The sequence below is a fragment of the Eublepharis macularius genome, chromosome 11 (assembly GCF_028583425.1).
Source record: "Eublepharis macularius isolate TG4126 chromosome 11, MPM_Emac_v1.0, whole genome shotgun sequence".
NCBI lineage: Eukaryota > Metazoa > Chordata > Lepidosauria > Squamata > Eublepharidae > Eublepharis > Eublepharis macularius.
The window spans coordinates 37,150,500-37,168,297 of NC_072800.1; the positions used below are offsets into that span (position 1 = coordinate 37,150,500).

Sequence of the window (17,798 nt, forward strand, 5' to 3'; positions counted from 1 at the left end):
TAGGCATGGGGGAGGACTGTTTTTTCAGGTAAGGGAAGCCAGAATGCCAACTTGTTGCATTCAAAGATTGTCTCTGTCAAGGTCCTGATTGTTATCTAGTGGCTTCCCAAGAACATTTTTGGGACCCCTAGATTGGAGAACCATGTGCAAGATTTTGAAGACCCATGAGTAGTTCTGCATGTCCTAGTTAGCTTTGCCCATGTTGTTCTCTAACTAGAATACCTCCTCCATTCTCATGCTGCGTGGCAAACTTTATTTGAATCAAAGTGAATCTCAAAAGGAGTCAATATAACTTAGGAGCTGCAGGACAAATACAAAAATGTGCTTTAAAATATCCTACTAGAAGTCTGCAAAAGTATGGATGTGCATAATCTATCTTTTTGGATCCAGTCTTTGTAAATGAAATTGAATGTACCAAGTAGATTTTTAAACCTTGTTTATTGTATTTTATTTTAAACCTGTTTTCTTAAAGCATAGTAGAAATAGTAGGTAGATGGGTCAAAGTAAGTCTAAAAGGAGTCAAAATTTAAGTTAGTTGTCAGTCTTAAATTGCATGCCTTTTAATCCTCATTCTTGTGGTTATAAATTGTATAACTCTGTATTTACAGTCTGCCTTTCTCACTGAGACTCAAGGTGGATTGCAAAGTGCAAGTCAATATGATCAACAACTAGGACATTTGGTTAATGTGGTTTGCAGGAATTTGAAAACAAAGACAAACCTAAATACAGAGATGAAACATTGCTGAAAGAAGCAATAAGAAATTAAACATGACACATTAAATGTTGTGGAAACTATCCAATAGGAGCTTATCTACATCCACAGACAGTACCCAGTAGTATAGCCTTCAGTCCCTGACCCTTTACCAAAGGTCTCACTGATAAATTTCTTAACAGCACAGCGATATTACCTGAGTAAAAAAGCCCTCCTGAATAACTCAGGTTTGCATAGAGAGTGGGAGCTTTCCTGACCTTTTCAGGCTGGCCATTCCATATGGTAGAGGCCACAACAGATAATGTGCATGTACAGGTAGCTATTTCAGCCCAGTTGCAGGATGGTATCTGCAGAAGGCCATGTTTAAATGAATGCAGCTGCCATGATGGAGCATCAGGAGAGAGGCATTCCTGCAGATATGAGTGGCCAAGGCCATGAAGGGCTTTGTATGTGATAGTCAAAAACTTGAATTAAGCCTGGTAACTGATTAGTAGCCAACAGAGGGACTACATAGTAAGAGTAATATGCATGCCCCTTCTCGCTCCTGATAATAATTGAGCAACAGCCTTCTGCACCAGCTAGAGTCTCTGAGTGGACTTTGAGGAGAAACCTGTGTAGAGTGCAGTGCAGTAGTCTAGTCTCGATATTACCATGATGTGAATCCAGGTAAACAGATTGGCTATCTCAAGGTAGGGGGCCTTCTTCCAACCTAGTCTGAGTTGGGAGAAGGCCTTATTGCCACTGCATTTACTAGCTTCTTTAGTAGCAGTGCTGGATCCAGTATAATTCTTAGGATCTTAACTAAGTCACCCAGGGTCAACTGAACCCCATTAAATGTGGGAAGCACAACATCCTTCAAGATCTCTGCTTTACCAACCAGCCAAAGCCTGTATTTCAACCCAGCTGGCTGGAATACTAATTGATGGGGGAAATCTGATCCCCTACCAGTGGTTTAGAGTTCCTAAATTAATCCCATTTACATCAGTTATGTGAAGATAGAATATTGAAATTAGTTATATTCTCCTTAAGTAGCCTTTCCATGCCCTGACCTGGATAGCCTAGGCTAGCCTGGACTCAGAAGATGGTTAGTACTTGAATGAGAGACTGCCAAGGAAGCCTGGGGTTCTATTCAGAGGCAGGCAAACCACCTCTGAACGTCTCTTACCTTGAAAACCCTACATGGAAGCATAAATCGGCTGCTACTTGATGTAAAAAACAAACAAACACCTTTCTATTGGGGTCCCTGGTGCTATGCAAGTTGAATGGATCCACCATAAGCAATTTCTACTTAGGCATTTTTATTCTAACCTTCCTCCAAAGAGTTCAAATGGGTATTCATGACTCTTTTTCGCTTTATTTTCATGGCAAACCTGTGAGGAGCAAATGAAGATTTAAGCCTGGATCTATCAGATTTGAGTCTGTTGCTCTACTACACTATGGGCCCATACATGCTAGAGATACCTGAAACATGAAGTATTGTTTTTCAATTGAAAACTCTGAGGAAAACCTGATTGAATTTTCCTGTTCTGTCGCAGACTTACTTAGGGCTGAATGTACCCCGTGGATATTGCCGATCACATTTCAATACATTGATTGGCTGTGGGAGACCAAAGTGCTGGTATGGGCATGTTCCAGAAGCTGGGGATGAAAAGGTAAAAGCATTTTTGAGAGAAAATGCTTGCCCCATAGTTGTTCAATGTTCAGGTTGTTCTGTTAACAGCAGCAAGCAAAGGCACAGTTTCTGGTTTTCTGTGGAAAGCTCTGTAAGCTCTGAAGGGGGCACTCTCTTCAGAATAACCTAAAGAATAACCCAATAGCTTGCCTCCAGGAATTATGGAAGAGGGTGGGCTCAAGCATCAGGATGTCCCCCTCTGTCTGAAACAGAAAAAATGGAAGAAGGGGATCAAATTCCCCACCTCTCCTGCCTCTGTCAGCTTGCTGTCATTTGAAGAGGCTGTATGTGGGAGACAGAGGAGGTGGAGGGAGATGACAGCAAAGAGAAAGTAGGAAACTACCATAATTCCATTGATTGGTGGGGAGGGAGATGGGCTGGTAGCAGGATGGGGGTGGGTGAGAGAGCAATCTAGTTTCTTCTCCCCATGGGCGGGCAGGAAAGTAAAGGAGAGAAAGAATGGGATTCCCCTTGGAGCCACCACCATCACTCCCTTACCTGCTGCTGAGGTGATGCTGTACATGGGTGGGGTGAAGGAGGTTTGAGAGGGAGGATGCTGAGGAGCCTTGGGAGTCATTGCCGTGCCGTTGCCAAGGCAGGTGGCACAGTGGCGGCAGCAGAGGGCAGTGGGCCAGGAGGCAGAATTGGAGTCAGATAACTGAGTTAGGAAGGCAGCAGCCAGAGATCCCCTTCTCCTACAGGTTGCTTGTGTGTTCTCCTTTTGGACGTAGTAATGAACAATGGTTTTTTTCAGAAAGCATGGGGCTGTGCGTGTGTGCATGCATGTCTAATCTGTTGCTTGATCAACTGCAGAATTCCTTTTGATTACTTAGATAAGCTTATGTATTGATTTACAGTAACACTAAAATCAGGATCAGTGAACTTAATATTATAAGAGGAGATTTTTATGTTGCAGAAATTTGTGATGTATTTGTGTTTTTTCTTTTCTAGCTTTGCAATGAAATACTTAAAAAATATATACGTATTGGTGAAGTAGTTTTGCTGCAACGTGCAGGTATGATGCGTATATTCCCTGTTATAATGATAAGCAGTATTTTGGGCTTACAGACTATACTAATTTTGTGTGATTCCAAGTTTATAACTAATAGCATCTCAAGGCTTAATTATTTAAAGCAGATTACAGTAGGAAAAACTGCAATCAGAGCAGTAAAACGCATTCATTCAGCAATGCAATAACAGAAGACTACTAAATTAACGCACTAAACAAAATAACAATAAAGCTGTGTAAATTATTTATTTAAAAATTATGCTGTCTCTCCAGGAACCTGCCCAAGACGGCTTGCAAAATACAAATAATAAAAATAAAGCATTAAAAGACATTAATTAGAATCCAACATTAAAAACCCGGCCCAGCATAAAAATATAGATAATTTTTTAAAAGGCCACCAATAGCTTAACAGTTGCCAGACTAAAATAGGATTAAACAATCATCCCCTTAATTAAAATCTGTGGGTACAGATACATTTTGATCTGGTGCCTAAAAGACAGTAATGTAAGCACCAGGTAAGCTTCAAAAGGAACAGCATTCTATGCTGAATGGTGTTCCTTTGCTGTTCCACTACTGAAAAAGCTCTGTCTGTGGTTGCCACCTCCCTCACCCGCTGAAGGCAAGGGCACAGAGAGCAAGGCTTGCGAGGCAAATCTGAACTGGCCAGCTGGACAATATAAATGGAGGTGGTCCTTCAAGTACCCTGGCCCTAAGCTCTTTAAGATGTAAGGGTAAAGAACCACCACTTTGAATAGTGCCTGGAAACAAATGGGCAACCAGTGCAGATCTTTCAGCACTGGGATGAAGTGATCCCTGCATCCTGCACAAGATGATAGCCTGGTTGCCACATTTCAAGTGAGCTGAATTTTCCAGACAGTTTTCAAAGGCACGTTACAGAAATCTAACGGATATAATCAGAGCATGGATCAAATGACCAGATCACTCTTTTCAAGGAACAGCCAAAGGTACTATGTGTATGTGTACTATGTGTCACAAAGGAGATCAGTAGGCCAGGATCCTCTCAGGATGGGCCAATTCCTTGGTCCTTGAGCACTTCTCTTTGGTCAGTATCCAGGCAGCACTCCTTTGTGAACTATGTATATTCTTGACTTGGCAAACTTTTGTATATCTGTTTGATTTATTAAATTTCATACCACTGTTTCTAATTCATATTTTTAGTTACATTTGGTATAGTGGTTAAGAGCGTGGGACTCTAATCTGGAGACCCGGGTTTGATTCCCCACTCCTCCACTTGAAGCCAGCTGGGTGACCTTGGGTCAGTCACAGCTTCTAGGAGCTCTCTCAGCCCCACCCACCTCACAGGGTGTTTGTTGTTGTGGGAATATTAATATACTTCGTAAACCACTCTGACTGGGTGTTAAGTCATCCTGAACGGCGGTATATAAATCGAATGTTGTTGTTGTTATTATTATTAAATATTTTCTTTCTTTTGTTCCAACCTCCTTGGTTGCCCTTGGATTTGCAGTGTTGTTTTCCCCCCCTTTTTGTTGTCCTTGCCAGCAGAACATAAAACAAACAACATACAAAATTAGAAAATCAGTGTAATGCATATTAGGAAAGCAATGAAAGCTACCTAAAACTTTAGGCATTAATTATATGACCCTATTGTCTTTAGAGAAAGCCCCTCCTGAACAGATCTGTTCTATACATTTTGCAGAATGCTAAAAGAGTAGGTGTCTTCCTGACCTTGTCAGACAGGCCATTCCACCAGGCGAGAGCCACAGCAGAGAATTCCCATTTGCAGGATGGCATCTTCAGAAGGCTTTGCTCTGAAAAATGAAGTTGTCACATCAGAGCATATCCTGCAGATATGTAGAACAGACTCTTTGAATTCAAGTTCAAGTTAGCCTTTATTATCAACAATCAACAACTTTATCAACAATTCAAGTTATCCACTTTAAAAAAAAGAAAAAGTTAAAAGGATACTACATTACAAATACATAAATACAATTATAGCTTATTTCTGTGATATCCTTTGCCGCAACTTCAAAGTGGAATGGAGAAACTTAGCCACCTTCTCGGTGACATCAGGAAAGGAATCATTCAACAGTCTACAGACTTTGAGCGAGTCAGAGCAATCCATCATATTAGCTAGAACAGATTTTAAATATGTTTGACGTATACCAGCGTACAAATGACAGTGCAAAAGAACATGTGTAATTGACAACACATTTTTGTTCACATAAACAGCATCTAGCTGAATAGGCTCTCCTGTTAAATCTGCCATATAGAATGGCCGAAGGCCTGCAAATGGGAATGAGATAGGGTGATACAGTGGTCAAACGTGGTCTTCCCTTTACAAAAACCCAGCTGTTCAGGGCCTAAAATACGCTTCTGCGTCATCCAAAAGTTAAGCTTGGCCAATAAGTGCTTAGTGTATAGCTTACCCATTATGGAGAGTAGGCTAATTGGCCTATAATTGGCAGGGTTAGTATGGTCACCCTTTTTATATAATGGAACCACTATTGTGTTCAGCCACACTGTAGAGATTATGGCTGTTCTATCTACTGTTGTAAACAGAGATGCAAGGGGGGCAGCCCACCAATCCGGGTCTAATTTTAAAATTTCAGAGGGGATGGCATCAGGGCCAGGTGCCTTTCCTGATTTCAGTTGCAGGATTAATTCTTTGATTTCCTCTGGTGACACAGGTGGCCAGTCAGGTAAATCAATTAAATAAGACTCATATGGATCAGCAACACAAATTTGCTCTTGATAGAATAAAGTTGAGAAATACTGGAACCAGACATAAGAGGAAATGGCAGGCATAGAAGGGTCATCAGCACGGAATGTCCCTGAGACTATAGCCCAAATTTTTTTTTGAATTTTTTAAGGTCGAAGCATGATATAATTCATCCCATTGAGTCTTAATGTATTCATACCTCTTTTTTTTGGTAAGCTATTTGAATTCAGTAGAATCGTAGCTATTAAAAATTACGTCTCTAGACTTCCGGTTTGGGATTCATGGAGGTCTGAAGCAGCTCCAGTTGCGGAGCTGACCGGACTGCCGTTTTAAGCGGCCGGCGGGGTGAAAATAGCCCGCGGCCGACTGCTCTCAGGCGGAGAGCAGGCAAAGAACGCTCAAGACCCTAGGGTGAGTTAGATCTCGGACGAGGGGGGGCTCTGCGCAACGGGTCCCCTCCCGATCCTTGAGGTCCCACCCTGCGACGGGTCGGCTACAATCTCTGCGGCAGTTTTGGGGCCAATTCGGCTGGCATAAGACCTACATACCCAAGCTTCGATTGGGGGAAGAAGTGGAGAGGAGAAGTTAATATCGAAACAGTGATTACAACCCGAGAAAAGTGAAGGAGAAGGTAAAGATCACTATCTTCCGATACGGGACAGATTGATAAAAACAGAGAGGAAAAAAAGTAGATTTTTAAGCTGCAACAGACTAATGAAAAGGAGGGGAAGACTCGGCAAGAGTTGTATTTGAAAAGAGACTAAGTTTAAAGAAGTTATTAAAGAAATTGGATTATTGTTTTGAATACTTGCGGTTATGGAGCTGTGAGAAAAAGACACCATCGCGAGATCTGCTGTGGGAAGACGGGAGACAGGAAGTGCGTAACAACAATAGAGTGGCTGGAGAGAAGCGGCCCTTGCTGGAGGGCAGGAAGAAGGGAATCGTCATTTTCGAAAGGGGAAGGGTCGCGGCTTCAGCGGAAAGGGAAGTAGGCCATTTTGGATTACAAAATCATAGAGAGACCATAGAGAAAAGACGCCCGACATTTTGGACTCTTTAAAAATTAATTTATGCAAGAAGACCGGGACATTTGAAATAAAAAAGGTACTAAACTCAACGCCACGGAGTTAAGGAAGAGAGCGGACTCGTGGGAGCGAGCTAAAGCAAGCCCCACGATGTCGAAAAAAGAGTGGCAATCGGCAATAGAAAACCTGGATAAAAAACTTTTAGAGGTGATAAAAGAATTTAAAGACATGAAATTGGAGCTGATCAAAGAGGTTAAACAGACAGTAAAATCGGAGCTGTCAGAAGTAAAATCGGAGCTGTCAGAAGTGAAGAAAGGTATGGAAACAATACAAAACGAATTACAGGGAACGCAGCAGAGAGTTAAAACAGTAGAAGGAGCGATGGAGAACTTAGCAGACACGCAACAAACAGAGATGAGACTGATGAGGGGAAGGATGGCGGTTGCGGAAAGTAAACACATGGAGAAGCAGCTCAGATTTCACGGCCTGCCGGAGATAGAAGGAAAGACAGCGCAAGAACAGATGACTGAGGTGTTAGCTGAATACCTGGGGAAGGAGGAGGAGGAAGTTGTGGCTATCCTTGATGTGGCATATCGCGTGAATTCGAGAATTGCAACCCAGAGGAAAGTACCAAGAGATGTGATTGTGCAATTTACAACACGAAACATGAAAGAGAAGATTGTGACTAAACAGTTTCAAGATCCATTGGAGATCGATGGCAAGACAATTATCATAATGAAGGAATTACCCAGATCAGTGTTACTAGATCGGAAAAAATATAAAGCGCTAACCCAGATGTTGAAGGACATGAAAATCAGGTACAGATGGGAGCTTCCAGAGGGTTTGTCCTTTGAATTTGGAGGTGCCAAAAAGCGCATTAGATCTGAGCGGGAGATGGAGCGATTTATTAGGGACAATGAAAAAGACTTACCAACAAGATTATGAGTATGGAGTGTAAAGTATTATCTTGGAACGTAAATGGACTTAACTCACCGAATAAGAGGAAAAATATCTTCCACTGGCTATTAAAACAAAAATGTGACATTGTTTGCTTGCAAGAGACTCATATTCGAAAGCAGGATGTAAAATATTTAAAATTGGGAAAATTGGGCAAGGAATTTGTAGCGGCCTCAAGCAAGAAAAAAAGAGGAGTGGTGTTGTATGTAAAAGAGGAGCTACAGCCAAAATTTGTAATGAAAGATGTGGAAGCCAGATTTGTAGCAGTGGAATGCATTTGGAATTTAAAGAGAGTGTTGGTAGTCGGAGTTTATGCACCTAACGGTGCAAAAGAAAGCTTCTTTGAGGATTTGAGGAAGCATTTAGACGATCTTTCATATGACCAGATAATTCTTGCTGGAGACTTCAATGGAGTGACAGACTTGGAATTAGATAAAAAGACAATAACGGCACAAAAGAAAAGAGGATTATTACCAAAGCTCTTTTTTGAGTTGATCCAACAAGAGACTCTCGAAGATGTATGGAGGAGAGAATATCCCAAAAGCAGACAGTTTACTTTTTATTCTGCAAGGCACTCTACATTATCAAGAATTGACATGATCTGGGCCTCAAAAGACTTAGCGTTATGGACTAAGGAGGTAGAAATAATGCCGATGATAGGCTCAGATCACAACCCAATTATGTGGAAATTAGGGAAAAGGAGAAAAAGGAAAGCATGGAGAATAAATGAGGACTTGCTACAAGAAGGAGAGAACATGGAGATATTGAGAAAAGAGACAAAGTTCTTTATACAATACAATGTGAACAAAGAAGTACCAACTGACAAAGTTTGGGATGCTTATAAGGCGGTTATAAGGGGCATACTAATGGACTTAAATGGTAGAGCAAGAAAGAAGAAAGAGGAGAAAAGACAAGAGATTGAGGAGAAAATAAAAGCCAAAGAAATACAGCTAAAAAAGAGACCAGGGAAAAAGAAATTATATCAGGAAATTAAAATACTTCAAGAACAGCTAACAGCAATGAGTAATAAAGAATTGGAGTGGAACCTTAAAAGACTGAATCAGAAAGCATTTGAAGGTGCAAATAAACCTGGGAAGTACCTGGCATGGCAATTGAAGAAGAGAAGGGAAAAGAAAATAATAAAAAAAATTTGTGAAGACAATAAAGCGTATTTGGAACAGACTACCATTAGTAGAGCCTTCTATAAATTCTACGCTAAGCTGTACAATAAGAAAGAAGTAAATAAAGAATCAATAGCGTCATATTTGGAGAAAACAAAACTTCCAGAAATCTCGGAAGCTTGGAGAAATAAATTGAACAGTGAAGTAACGGACGAGGAAATAAGTAAGGCAATACAATCTGCAAATCTAGGAAAGGCGCCAGGGCCAGATGGACTTACGGCTAAATTTTATAAGACAATGGCCAATGAACTGGCACCATTCCTAAAAGAGGTGATCAATGGAGTTTTAAGGGATCAAAGGATTCCAGACACCTGGAGTGAAGCGAACATATCATTGATCCCAAAAGAGGGCCAAGACTTGACTAACGTGAAAAATTACAGACCTATATCGTTACTTAATAATGACTATAAAATTTTTGCGAAGATATTGGCGGAGAGACTGAAGGGGTGGCTCTCGGAGGTTATAGAGGAGGAACAAGCAGGTTTTTTGCCAGACAGACAAATAAGAGACAATTTAAGGACAGTGATTAATGCTATTGAATATTATGATAAGCGTTGTGACAAAGAGGTTGGTTTCTTCTTTGTTGACGCTGAAAAGGCGTTTGACAATTTAAACTGGGACTTTATGTTTGCCACTATGGAAAAGCTACAATTGGGAGAAAGATTCATCAGAGCAATTAAGGAAATCTACAGAGACCAGACTGCAGCAATTGTGGTGAATGATGAAGTGACCAAGAAATTGACTATAAGTAAAGGAACAAGACAAGGTTGCCTGTTGTCTCCACTGTTGTTCATTTTAGTATTGGAGATCCTGATGATACAAATACGACAAGATGAAGAAATTCGAGGAATAAAAATAAAGGACTATTCATACAAGGTCAGAGCATTTGCGGATGATATAATGTTAATTGTAGAGGACCCATTGGAGAACATGCCAAAAGTAATAGATAAGATTAAGGAGTTTGGAGATTTGGCAGGTTTCTATATTAATAAAAAGAAGTCAAAGATACTATGCAAAAATATGACTAAGCAGAAACAACAATTGTTAATGGAAATAACGGACTGTGAAGTAACAAGTAAGGTGAAATATTTGGGAATTGAACTGACTGCAAAGAATATAGATTTATTTAAAAACAATTATGAGAAACTATGGACTCAGATAGAGAGAGACTTGATTAAATGGAATAGGTTGAATCTGTCATGGTTGGGTAGGATTGCAGCAGTTAAGATGAATGTGTTACCAAGAGTAATGTTTTTGCTACAGACAATACCAATCATCAGAGACTCTAAACAATTTGAAAAATGGCAGAGGAAAATATCAGATTTTGTATGGGCAGGCAAGAAGCCTCGAGTGAAAATGAAAGTTTTACAAGACGCAAAAGAAAGAGGCGGAATGCAACTGCCCAACTTGAGACTTTACCACGATGCAATCTGCCTAGTGTGGTTGAAAGAGTGGATGACGCTAAAGAACAAGAAATTACTAGCCCTAGAGGGATATAAAAAAATATTTGGATGGCATGCATACCTATGGCATGATAAAGTAAAGGTGAACTCGATGTTCCTGCATCATTATATACGGAGAAGTTTATATACAATCTGGAAGAAGTACAGAATTTATTTACAAGAAGGAACTCCTTTGTGGGTAGTTCCATATGAGGTGATAGATCCAAGAGCTGTTGATAATGAGCAACAATGTTTAACTTATAAAGAAATAACTAGAACTGAAGTATCCAAACTTAGAATGAAGACGCAGGAGGAACTATCACCTTATTATGACTGGTTCCAGTACAGACAGATCAGAGACTTATATAATTCGGACTCTGTAAAGGGAGGTATACGAATAGAGAACTCAGAACTAGAGCAGACCCTTTTTAAAGAGGACAAGAAAAGAATATCTAAGGTATACCAAGTACTGTTGAAATGGTATACTGAGGATGAGATAGTTAAAACACAAATGGTGAAATGGGCTATAAATTTTAATAAAGAAATAACAATGGAGGCATGGGAATACTTGTGGAAGACTACAATGAAGACAACGACATGTATTAGCATTAAAGAGAACATTTACAAAATGATCTATCGTTGGTACATGACACCAAAGAAGATTGCGCTAGGGAATTTGAATACTTCTAATAAATGCTGGAAATGTAGGAAACATGAGGGCTCCCTCTATCATATGTGGTGGTCGTGTGAGGTAGCTAGGCAGTACTGGGGGGAAATAATAAGAGAAATGAGTGAAATTTTACAATTTCAAATTAATAAGAACCCAGAACTCCTGCTACTAAACCTGGGAATGGAGGGAATTCCAGCCCATCATAGGACGTTGATATTTTACATGACAGCAGCAGCCAGACTTTTGTACGCGCAAAAATGGAAAGTACAAGAAGTGCCAACTATTGAAGATTGGATCTACAAATTGCTGTACATGGCAGAAATGGACAAGATGACAAGAAAACTGAGAAATCTGGACTCAGGGCAGTTTAACACAGACTGGGAGAAGCTGAAACAATACTTGGAGAAGAAATGGGAGGTGGGAGGAGAACTGTGGCAGTTTAAAAACTACTGAAGTATAATAAAATGTAGAGGGGGGTGACTTTACCGGGGGGGAGAAGACAAACGTGAATCTCTAAGCAGTTAGATTAATAGATTGATATATATATGGATACATATAGATTAATAAACAGAATACTGATAGAAAATAACTAACCATAAGGGCTAATTATAAGGATTGATTAACTAATAATATTTTCTTTTTGGTAAGACTGGTATAATGTACTAAACTGAATATGTTTATTTGAAGATATATATGAGTCAAATTGATTGATTATGTGATAGTTATATAGAATTATTATTATTGAAGGGAAATAGAAATATTAAAGTAATTAAATATAACTAAAATAGAAAGAAGATAGAATGAGTAATATATAGAGCATAAGTCAAATTGTTTGATTTAAATGAATGTATGATTTATATGGCTCATGATTTATAGAAATATTTGAAATCGGAATTATGGAAAATGGGATAAATTGTTTATCCAATATGGAAATAATGACTCATAGTTTGGGTATAGAGTATTAAAAATAGTTAAGAATGTATTGCTTAGAATAATTGGGAGATTATATATTTGTTAGATAGAGGAATTCAAAAAGAGTAAGGGAAAAGGGACAGAGGGTTGGAAAACTGTTGGAAGTCAACAAAAAGGGGGGGAAAGGGAGGGGGTTAGAAACGGAAAATGGGAGAATTGATTGTAATGTATAAATAATTGATCCTAACCCAATAAAAATTTTTCTAAAAAAAAAAAAAAATTACGTCTCTAAATTGTTTGCCTCAGGCGTCCATTCCCAAGTAGCAAGCAAAGGCATGTAGGCTACTGGTAAAGCATGTTGGTAGGATACTATTTGTTCAGCCTAACGTGTAGATCCCAAAGGGGGGGTGGGGGGGAAATCTGTAGTAAAATATTTGTGACCAGCCGTTCTATCACCAGGAAGACTGGAAATGGTATACTTTAGCAAGCTTTCTCTTGGTATAAATTCTTAACGTTCATTGAGTTTGTGAGAATATTTGATTAGTATTTTAATGTAAAAAATGAAAGGTTTACTATGGGCAAAATATGAGGCTAGGAGACTTCAAGCACATTTTTTTAGCACAGTAACATGCAAATCATTTGTTGAGGAAGATCCAGATTTTGGCATTTTTCTAAAACCACACACAACAGTCTGTTCCTTGAATAGTGTTGGATAATACACTCTTGAGTGAATTGTTACATATGAAGGCAGATTGAGTGAAGGTTGTGACTTGCTATTATCTTTCCCCTTGTTTAAGTAATGATCTGAACCAGTGAATATTAAATTGGCATTAGAGGTTGAGACACTCAGTTGGCTTAGATATGAGGTAGAGTATTCAGTTGAATGTATTTTCAGATCAAGAATTTATTAGAAAAGTTTATGTAAAGTAGAAAAGAAATTAAATCTGACATAGCTGTAGGGGTGGGGGAACATTGCTGTAAGCATTAAAAATCCTCTGATACTTGAATTTCTTTGTCTTTAGTTCAAATATTTACAGATTTCTTCTCCGATGTTACTCGAGGTGTGCACTTGGATTCACAAATGCTAAATAACTTGCTAATATCTTTACTCCAGTACTGTTTGTTGAAAGAATTATTTCATATACTTCACACTTGCCTACTGATCAAAGCGATGGTAAGAGATTTTCTCAAACATTTTAAAAATCCTTCTGGCTCAATGTATTGATTTATCATGCCTTGGGTTACTATAATAAATGCTCATTTTGTTTACTTGGGTATTCAGTTCTGAGCTATTTATTTAAAAATGGTTAAGACAATCTTTAAAAAACAACAAAACTTGAATTTTTGGTGGATACAGCCCCAAGCCAGTCAAGGTTTTTTCTTATTTTTTTTTTTTTTTTACTCACAATCATCAGGTTGCTCTGCATCAATTATATTATTTTTTTTTTTATAAATTTTTTATTTTTCAAACTACAAAACACTACACAGCACTACACAAGACTATCACAAGGAAAGGGGAGAGGGAAGGGACAAAGGGGGATGGAAAAAGAAGAGGGGGGGAATGAACTACAAACACTAAACACTACACTTCAATGTTTTCCCTTCATACTGTCATAATACAAAAATAGCTCCATAGGATAATGATGGAGTGGTTAATCATACAGAGAATAAACATTTCAAATTCTGATTAAACTTTCCTCCCCCTTCTAGGTCCCGGACGCAATTCTCTCTGTGCAACCGCTGTTGCGGTGCTCTCCTCCTCCTCCCCCCCCCCCTCCGGCTTCTCCTTTTCTTCGTTCTCGGTGCAGCAGAATTCCGGGTTTTTATCCTCAAAATCCTTTAGTTGATCTTCTGATAGTATCTTATAGGCCTGATCTTTATATCTAAACCATATTCCTTCCGGGAATAACCATTTGTACTTTATTCCATAGTCCCTCAGAAGAGCTGCAAACTTTTTATACTTAAAACGCCTTTTCCGGACTAGAAATGGAACGTCCTTCAAAATCTTGACTTTCAAACCCATAAAGTCCAAATCCGCATTGTATGAGTTATATAGGATGGTGTCCCGAATCTTTTTAAATGAAAAGTCAATAATGATCTCACGAGGCAACTGTCGCTTTGTTGCATATTTTGAAGAAGCCCGACGGACCTCCAAAATGGCGCTTTTAACCTCTTCTTTAGTCGTCCTCGCGGGTATCGCCAATAGTTCCGAGACCACCTCCCACAGATCCTCATTTTCCTCCTCTTTCACGTTTTGGAGACGCAAAATTGTCTGCGTTCGTTCCATCTGTAGCCCGATCAGCTGGTTCTCAACCAACTTCAGCTCCTTTTTCGTAGCCTTCACAAGTGACGCACTTTCCAGAGCAGACTTCTCTGCCCCCCCCCGCTACTTCCTTAATGGTTTTCACTTCGCTTTCAATTAAGCCCACCCTTTGATCAGTTTCGTTCAGCTTGTCAACAAAGGGTTTTATGGCTTCCACCACCGCCCTGCGCACCAACTCTTCGAGCGACTCTCCCTTCAAGGTAGCCGAGATTGACTTACCGAGAGCGGGACTTTGCTTCTTTGCTGCCATTTGGGGGGGGGGGGCGCCAACAAAATTCTGGAACTCACCGAAGGGGAAGAACGAGTCTTCTTCAGATCAACCTCTCCTTCACGAACGCTTGTAGAACAGAAGGGATTCGCTTGTTTACGGGCTTCCGCCTGTTTCTTTTATTTGCCGTTTCTCGTTGCCCAGCAGCACTCGAGGCGCCGCGCACGTCTGCCGGCCTCCATAGGGACAAACGGGCAATTCCCCCCCCCCCGCATTGATTTCGGGGAGTTCTTCCCGCAGCGTCCCGGACCCTGGCTCCCTCCCTGGGAGTCCTGGGGGCTAATCCTTGCGGATCAGCCGCCCGGTCAGGGTGCCCGGTCGTTTCCTCCCGGACCAGCCGAGAGGAGCGTCCGGCATGGCTGAGAAAACGAAACCGAATCCCAAGCCAGTCAAGGTTGAAGGGCATGTGTGTTTAATTTACAGCTTTTCTCCTGATTTCTATGAAATTGCATAGGTTTCTAAAAATAACTCTCTAGCCCCTTTTGTTGCAGAGGTATAAGGGAAAAGGCTATCTCCACAACAAAAAGGGCTAGAGACTTTTAAAAATGAAAGCCAGGAGTTCAGAGAACCTGATGCACAGATTATTATTAAGTTACATCAACGTTCAGTTGCAGATTTTTTAAAATGAAAAAACAATAGTGGCTTGAAAGAAGAAGGATGGTCACTGCCGGTTGACTGGGGCCAGGAAACAGCAAGAAATCCTAACAAGTGGAAACCCCAGACGAGAGCAATGCCACCCATGTCATATACCAGAGCAATATTGGCTGTATCTGAAAATCTTATAGGTGATGCAGATGTGGTTATTTCTCACCACTTTTTGATAGTTCTTAGATACAGATAATTCCACTGTGAAATAAGATCCCAGCTACTTGGAAACAGCAGCCATGTTGCAGGGGTCATGGTCAACCTGTGGAACCCTTGTAAATGAGCTTTTAACCAGAAGTGTTGGTATCTTAAATTTTGTTAATATGTTGCTTATACTTCATGTGTTCAGCTCTAATGTTAAGGCTTTGTTTTTGTTCAGCCTGCTGTAGATATTCTTCTCAAAGTGTTTGAGCGTGTGGCTTCCTTGAAATTAAAAGAAGTAGTGCCTGAGTTAATTGACATCTCTTATAAGGTATGAAAAATTGTTTGAGTCCATCTTAAAACTTTTAAAAAATCTTCTGCTCCAGTGATTCTACTAGTATCTCTGTTTCTACTAGTTATCCAGAATGACATTCTTGATTGTGTGTGAGGTATGTGTGTGTTTGTTTTGAGATTACCTCTTCTCCTACTGAAGAGAATTGGCAAGGGTGCCTCTGGTACTAACTTTCGGGAGTCAAGGATGACAAAGAACCCTTATTAGGGAAGCAAGGTTTTTGTTAGAAGCATTAAATCATTCTAGACTATATTTATACCATTGTTATTTCCTGTTGTGGTCTTGGATTTGACCTAACAGTCCAATTTGGGTTCCTCAAGCTAGTTTCTCCTTCCCGTCATTCAGTTTATTGTATGTTTAACTGACATCATTCACTGATACAATGCAATCCAGTTATCAAAACAAGTACAGGTATTAAAAATTATGAATACTTCTTGCCCAAGACCCATGTGGCAGAGGAGATCAGTGCCAGTTCCAAGCTGCAAGGGAAGTGCCTCGAAGAGGTTAGGCCAACCATCTAGCTGCCTTTGCTTGGCCAGGAACAGGGCTGGATAAGTCTAACATGGACTGGAATGGGCATTGCAGATGGCTGGCCTGGCTGAGGCAGCAGTGACTTCTAGAGTGAATGCATGAGGCTTCTTTTACATACTTACAGGCTTTCTGATATTTAATTTGATGTGATAAAGCTTTAAGATACTGTGACACATGGTGGGGCAGGGAAAGGGGTAGCAAAAAAAAAACCTTTGGAGAAATGGCTGCTACTCTTTGGAGACATTTGTGACGGACAGTGAATAGGCAAAAAGCTTACTGTACTGTACTAATCCCAACCCAAAAGCCAGCCCATATACATAAGTGATTGTTTCCAGATGAAAAAGAGCAAGTTCTTTGAATATGCATCCATTACAAAGAATGGCGTTGATAAGGCACGGAAGTTGCTCTGTTAAATTTTGTTCCCAAGGAAAGAAGAGAGATTCTTTTGAGGAATAATGGGGATAATGTAGTGTTGCTGCTGTTAGAATTGTATATTGGTGATGGATTTGAAGACAGACGTTAGGAGCGGGGTTTAAATTCATGCTCTCTAACACTGGCACAAGCAGGTGTCATTTCCTTCTTGTAAGAGATCTTTGCACAGGCTGTGGCCCTCATAGTAAAGATTTGATCCTGCCACTACAAATTCTTACATCTGTACGCAAAATCAAAACACTACCCTACCCCATTTTTTAAAAAGTCTACACAGATATTCCAATTGGAAAGCAAGAAATTGGAAACCACTGTCTGAAATGACAGTGTCACTTTATGATAAATTAAGCCTTTACTTTCTGATAGGCATGATATAATCAGCATTAGCTAAGAGGAAATTATGAAATTTTCAGAATCTATGTTGGGAATTTCAAAGATAGCACCAAAATCTGCATGGAATTCTGCCACCAATCGTTGCACATCTCTTAGCACAAAACATACATAACTGTATTCACTGCATTTCTTACACAGAACATTCTAACTTCTAATTAAGTCGTCTTTCAGGGATGTTTATATTTATTTAGGAATTTTTTTTTGTACCATAGCTTATTGATGATGGAATGGTTCTTGAATATGAACATTTTGGCTGCATCTCAAAGTTCCTTAGCCAACTACAAGTTTCTAGTCAAGAAATAACTACTTTTATGTCCAGGTATGTACATAAATCAGTTGTAAGATAAAATAAAATACATTTAGACTAACTAATCAAGGAACTTAATATACATTTTCCCAACATTTGGGTAGCTTAAAAACTTGGGAGAATGTCAT

The 17,798-nt window shown here is 39.8% G+C and overlaps 1 protein-coding gene across 1 annotated transcript in view; it reads left to right on the plus strand.

Annotated features, from left to right (window-relative positions):
- TOPAZ1 (testis and ovary specific TOPAZ 1) overlaps positions 1–17,798 on the plus strand; it is a 60,276-nt gene that overhangs the window by 22,222 nt on the left and 20,256 nt on the right. Inside the window, exons 7-11 of the mRNA XM_054990929.1 lie at positions 2,248–2,364; positions 3,336–3,399; positions 13,304–13,455; positions 15,897–15,989; positions 17,576–17,682. Coding sequence (XP_054846904.1) covers positions 2,248–2,364; positions 3,336–3,399; positions 13,304–13,455; positions 15,897–15,989; positions 17,576–17,682 — 533 coding nt within the window. The remainder of the gene's footprint in view (positions 1–2,247; positions 2,365–3,335; positions 3,400–13,303; positions 13,456–15,896; positions 15,990–17,575; positions 17,683–17,798) is intronic.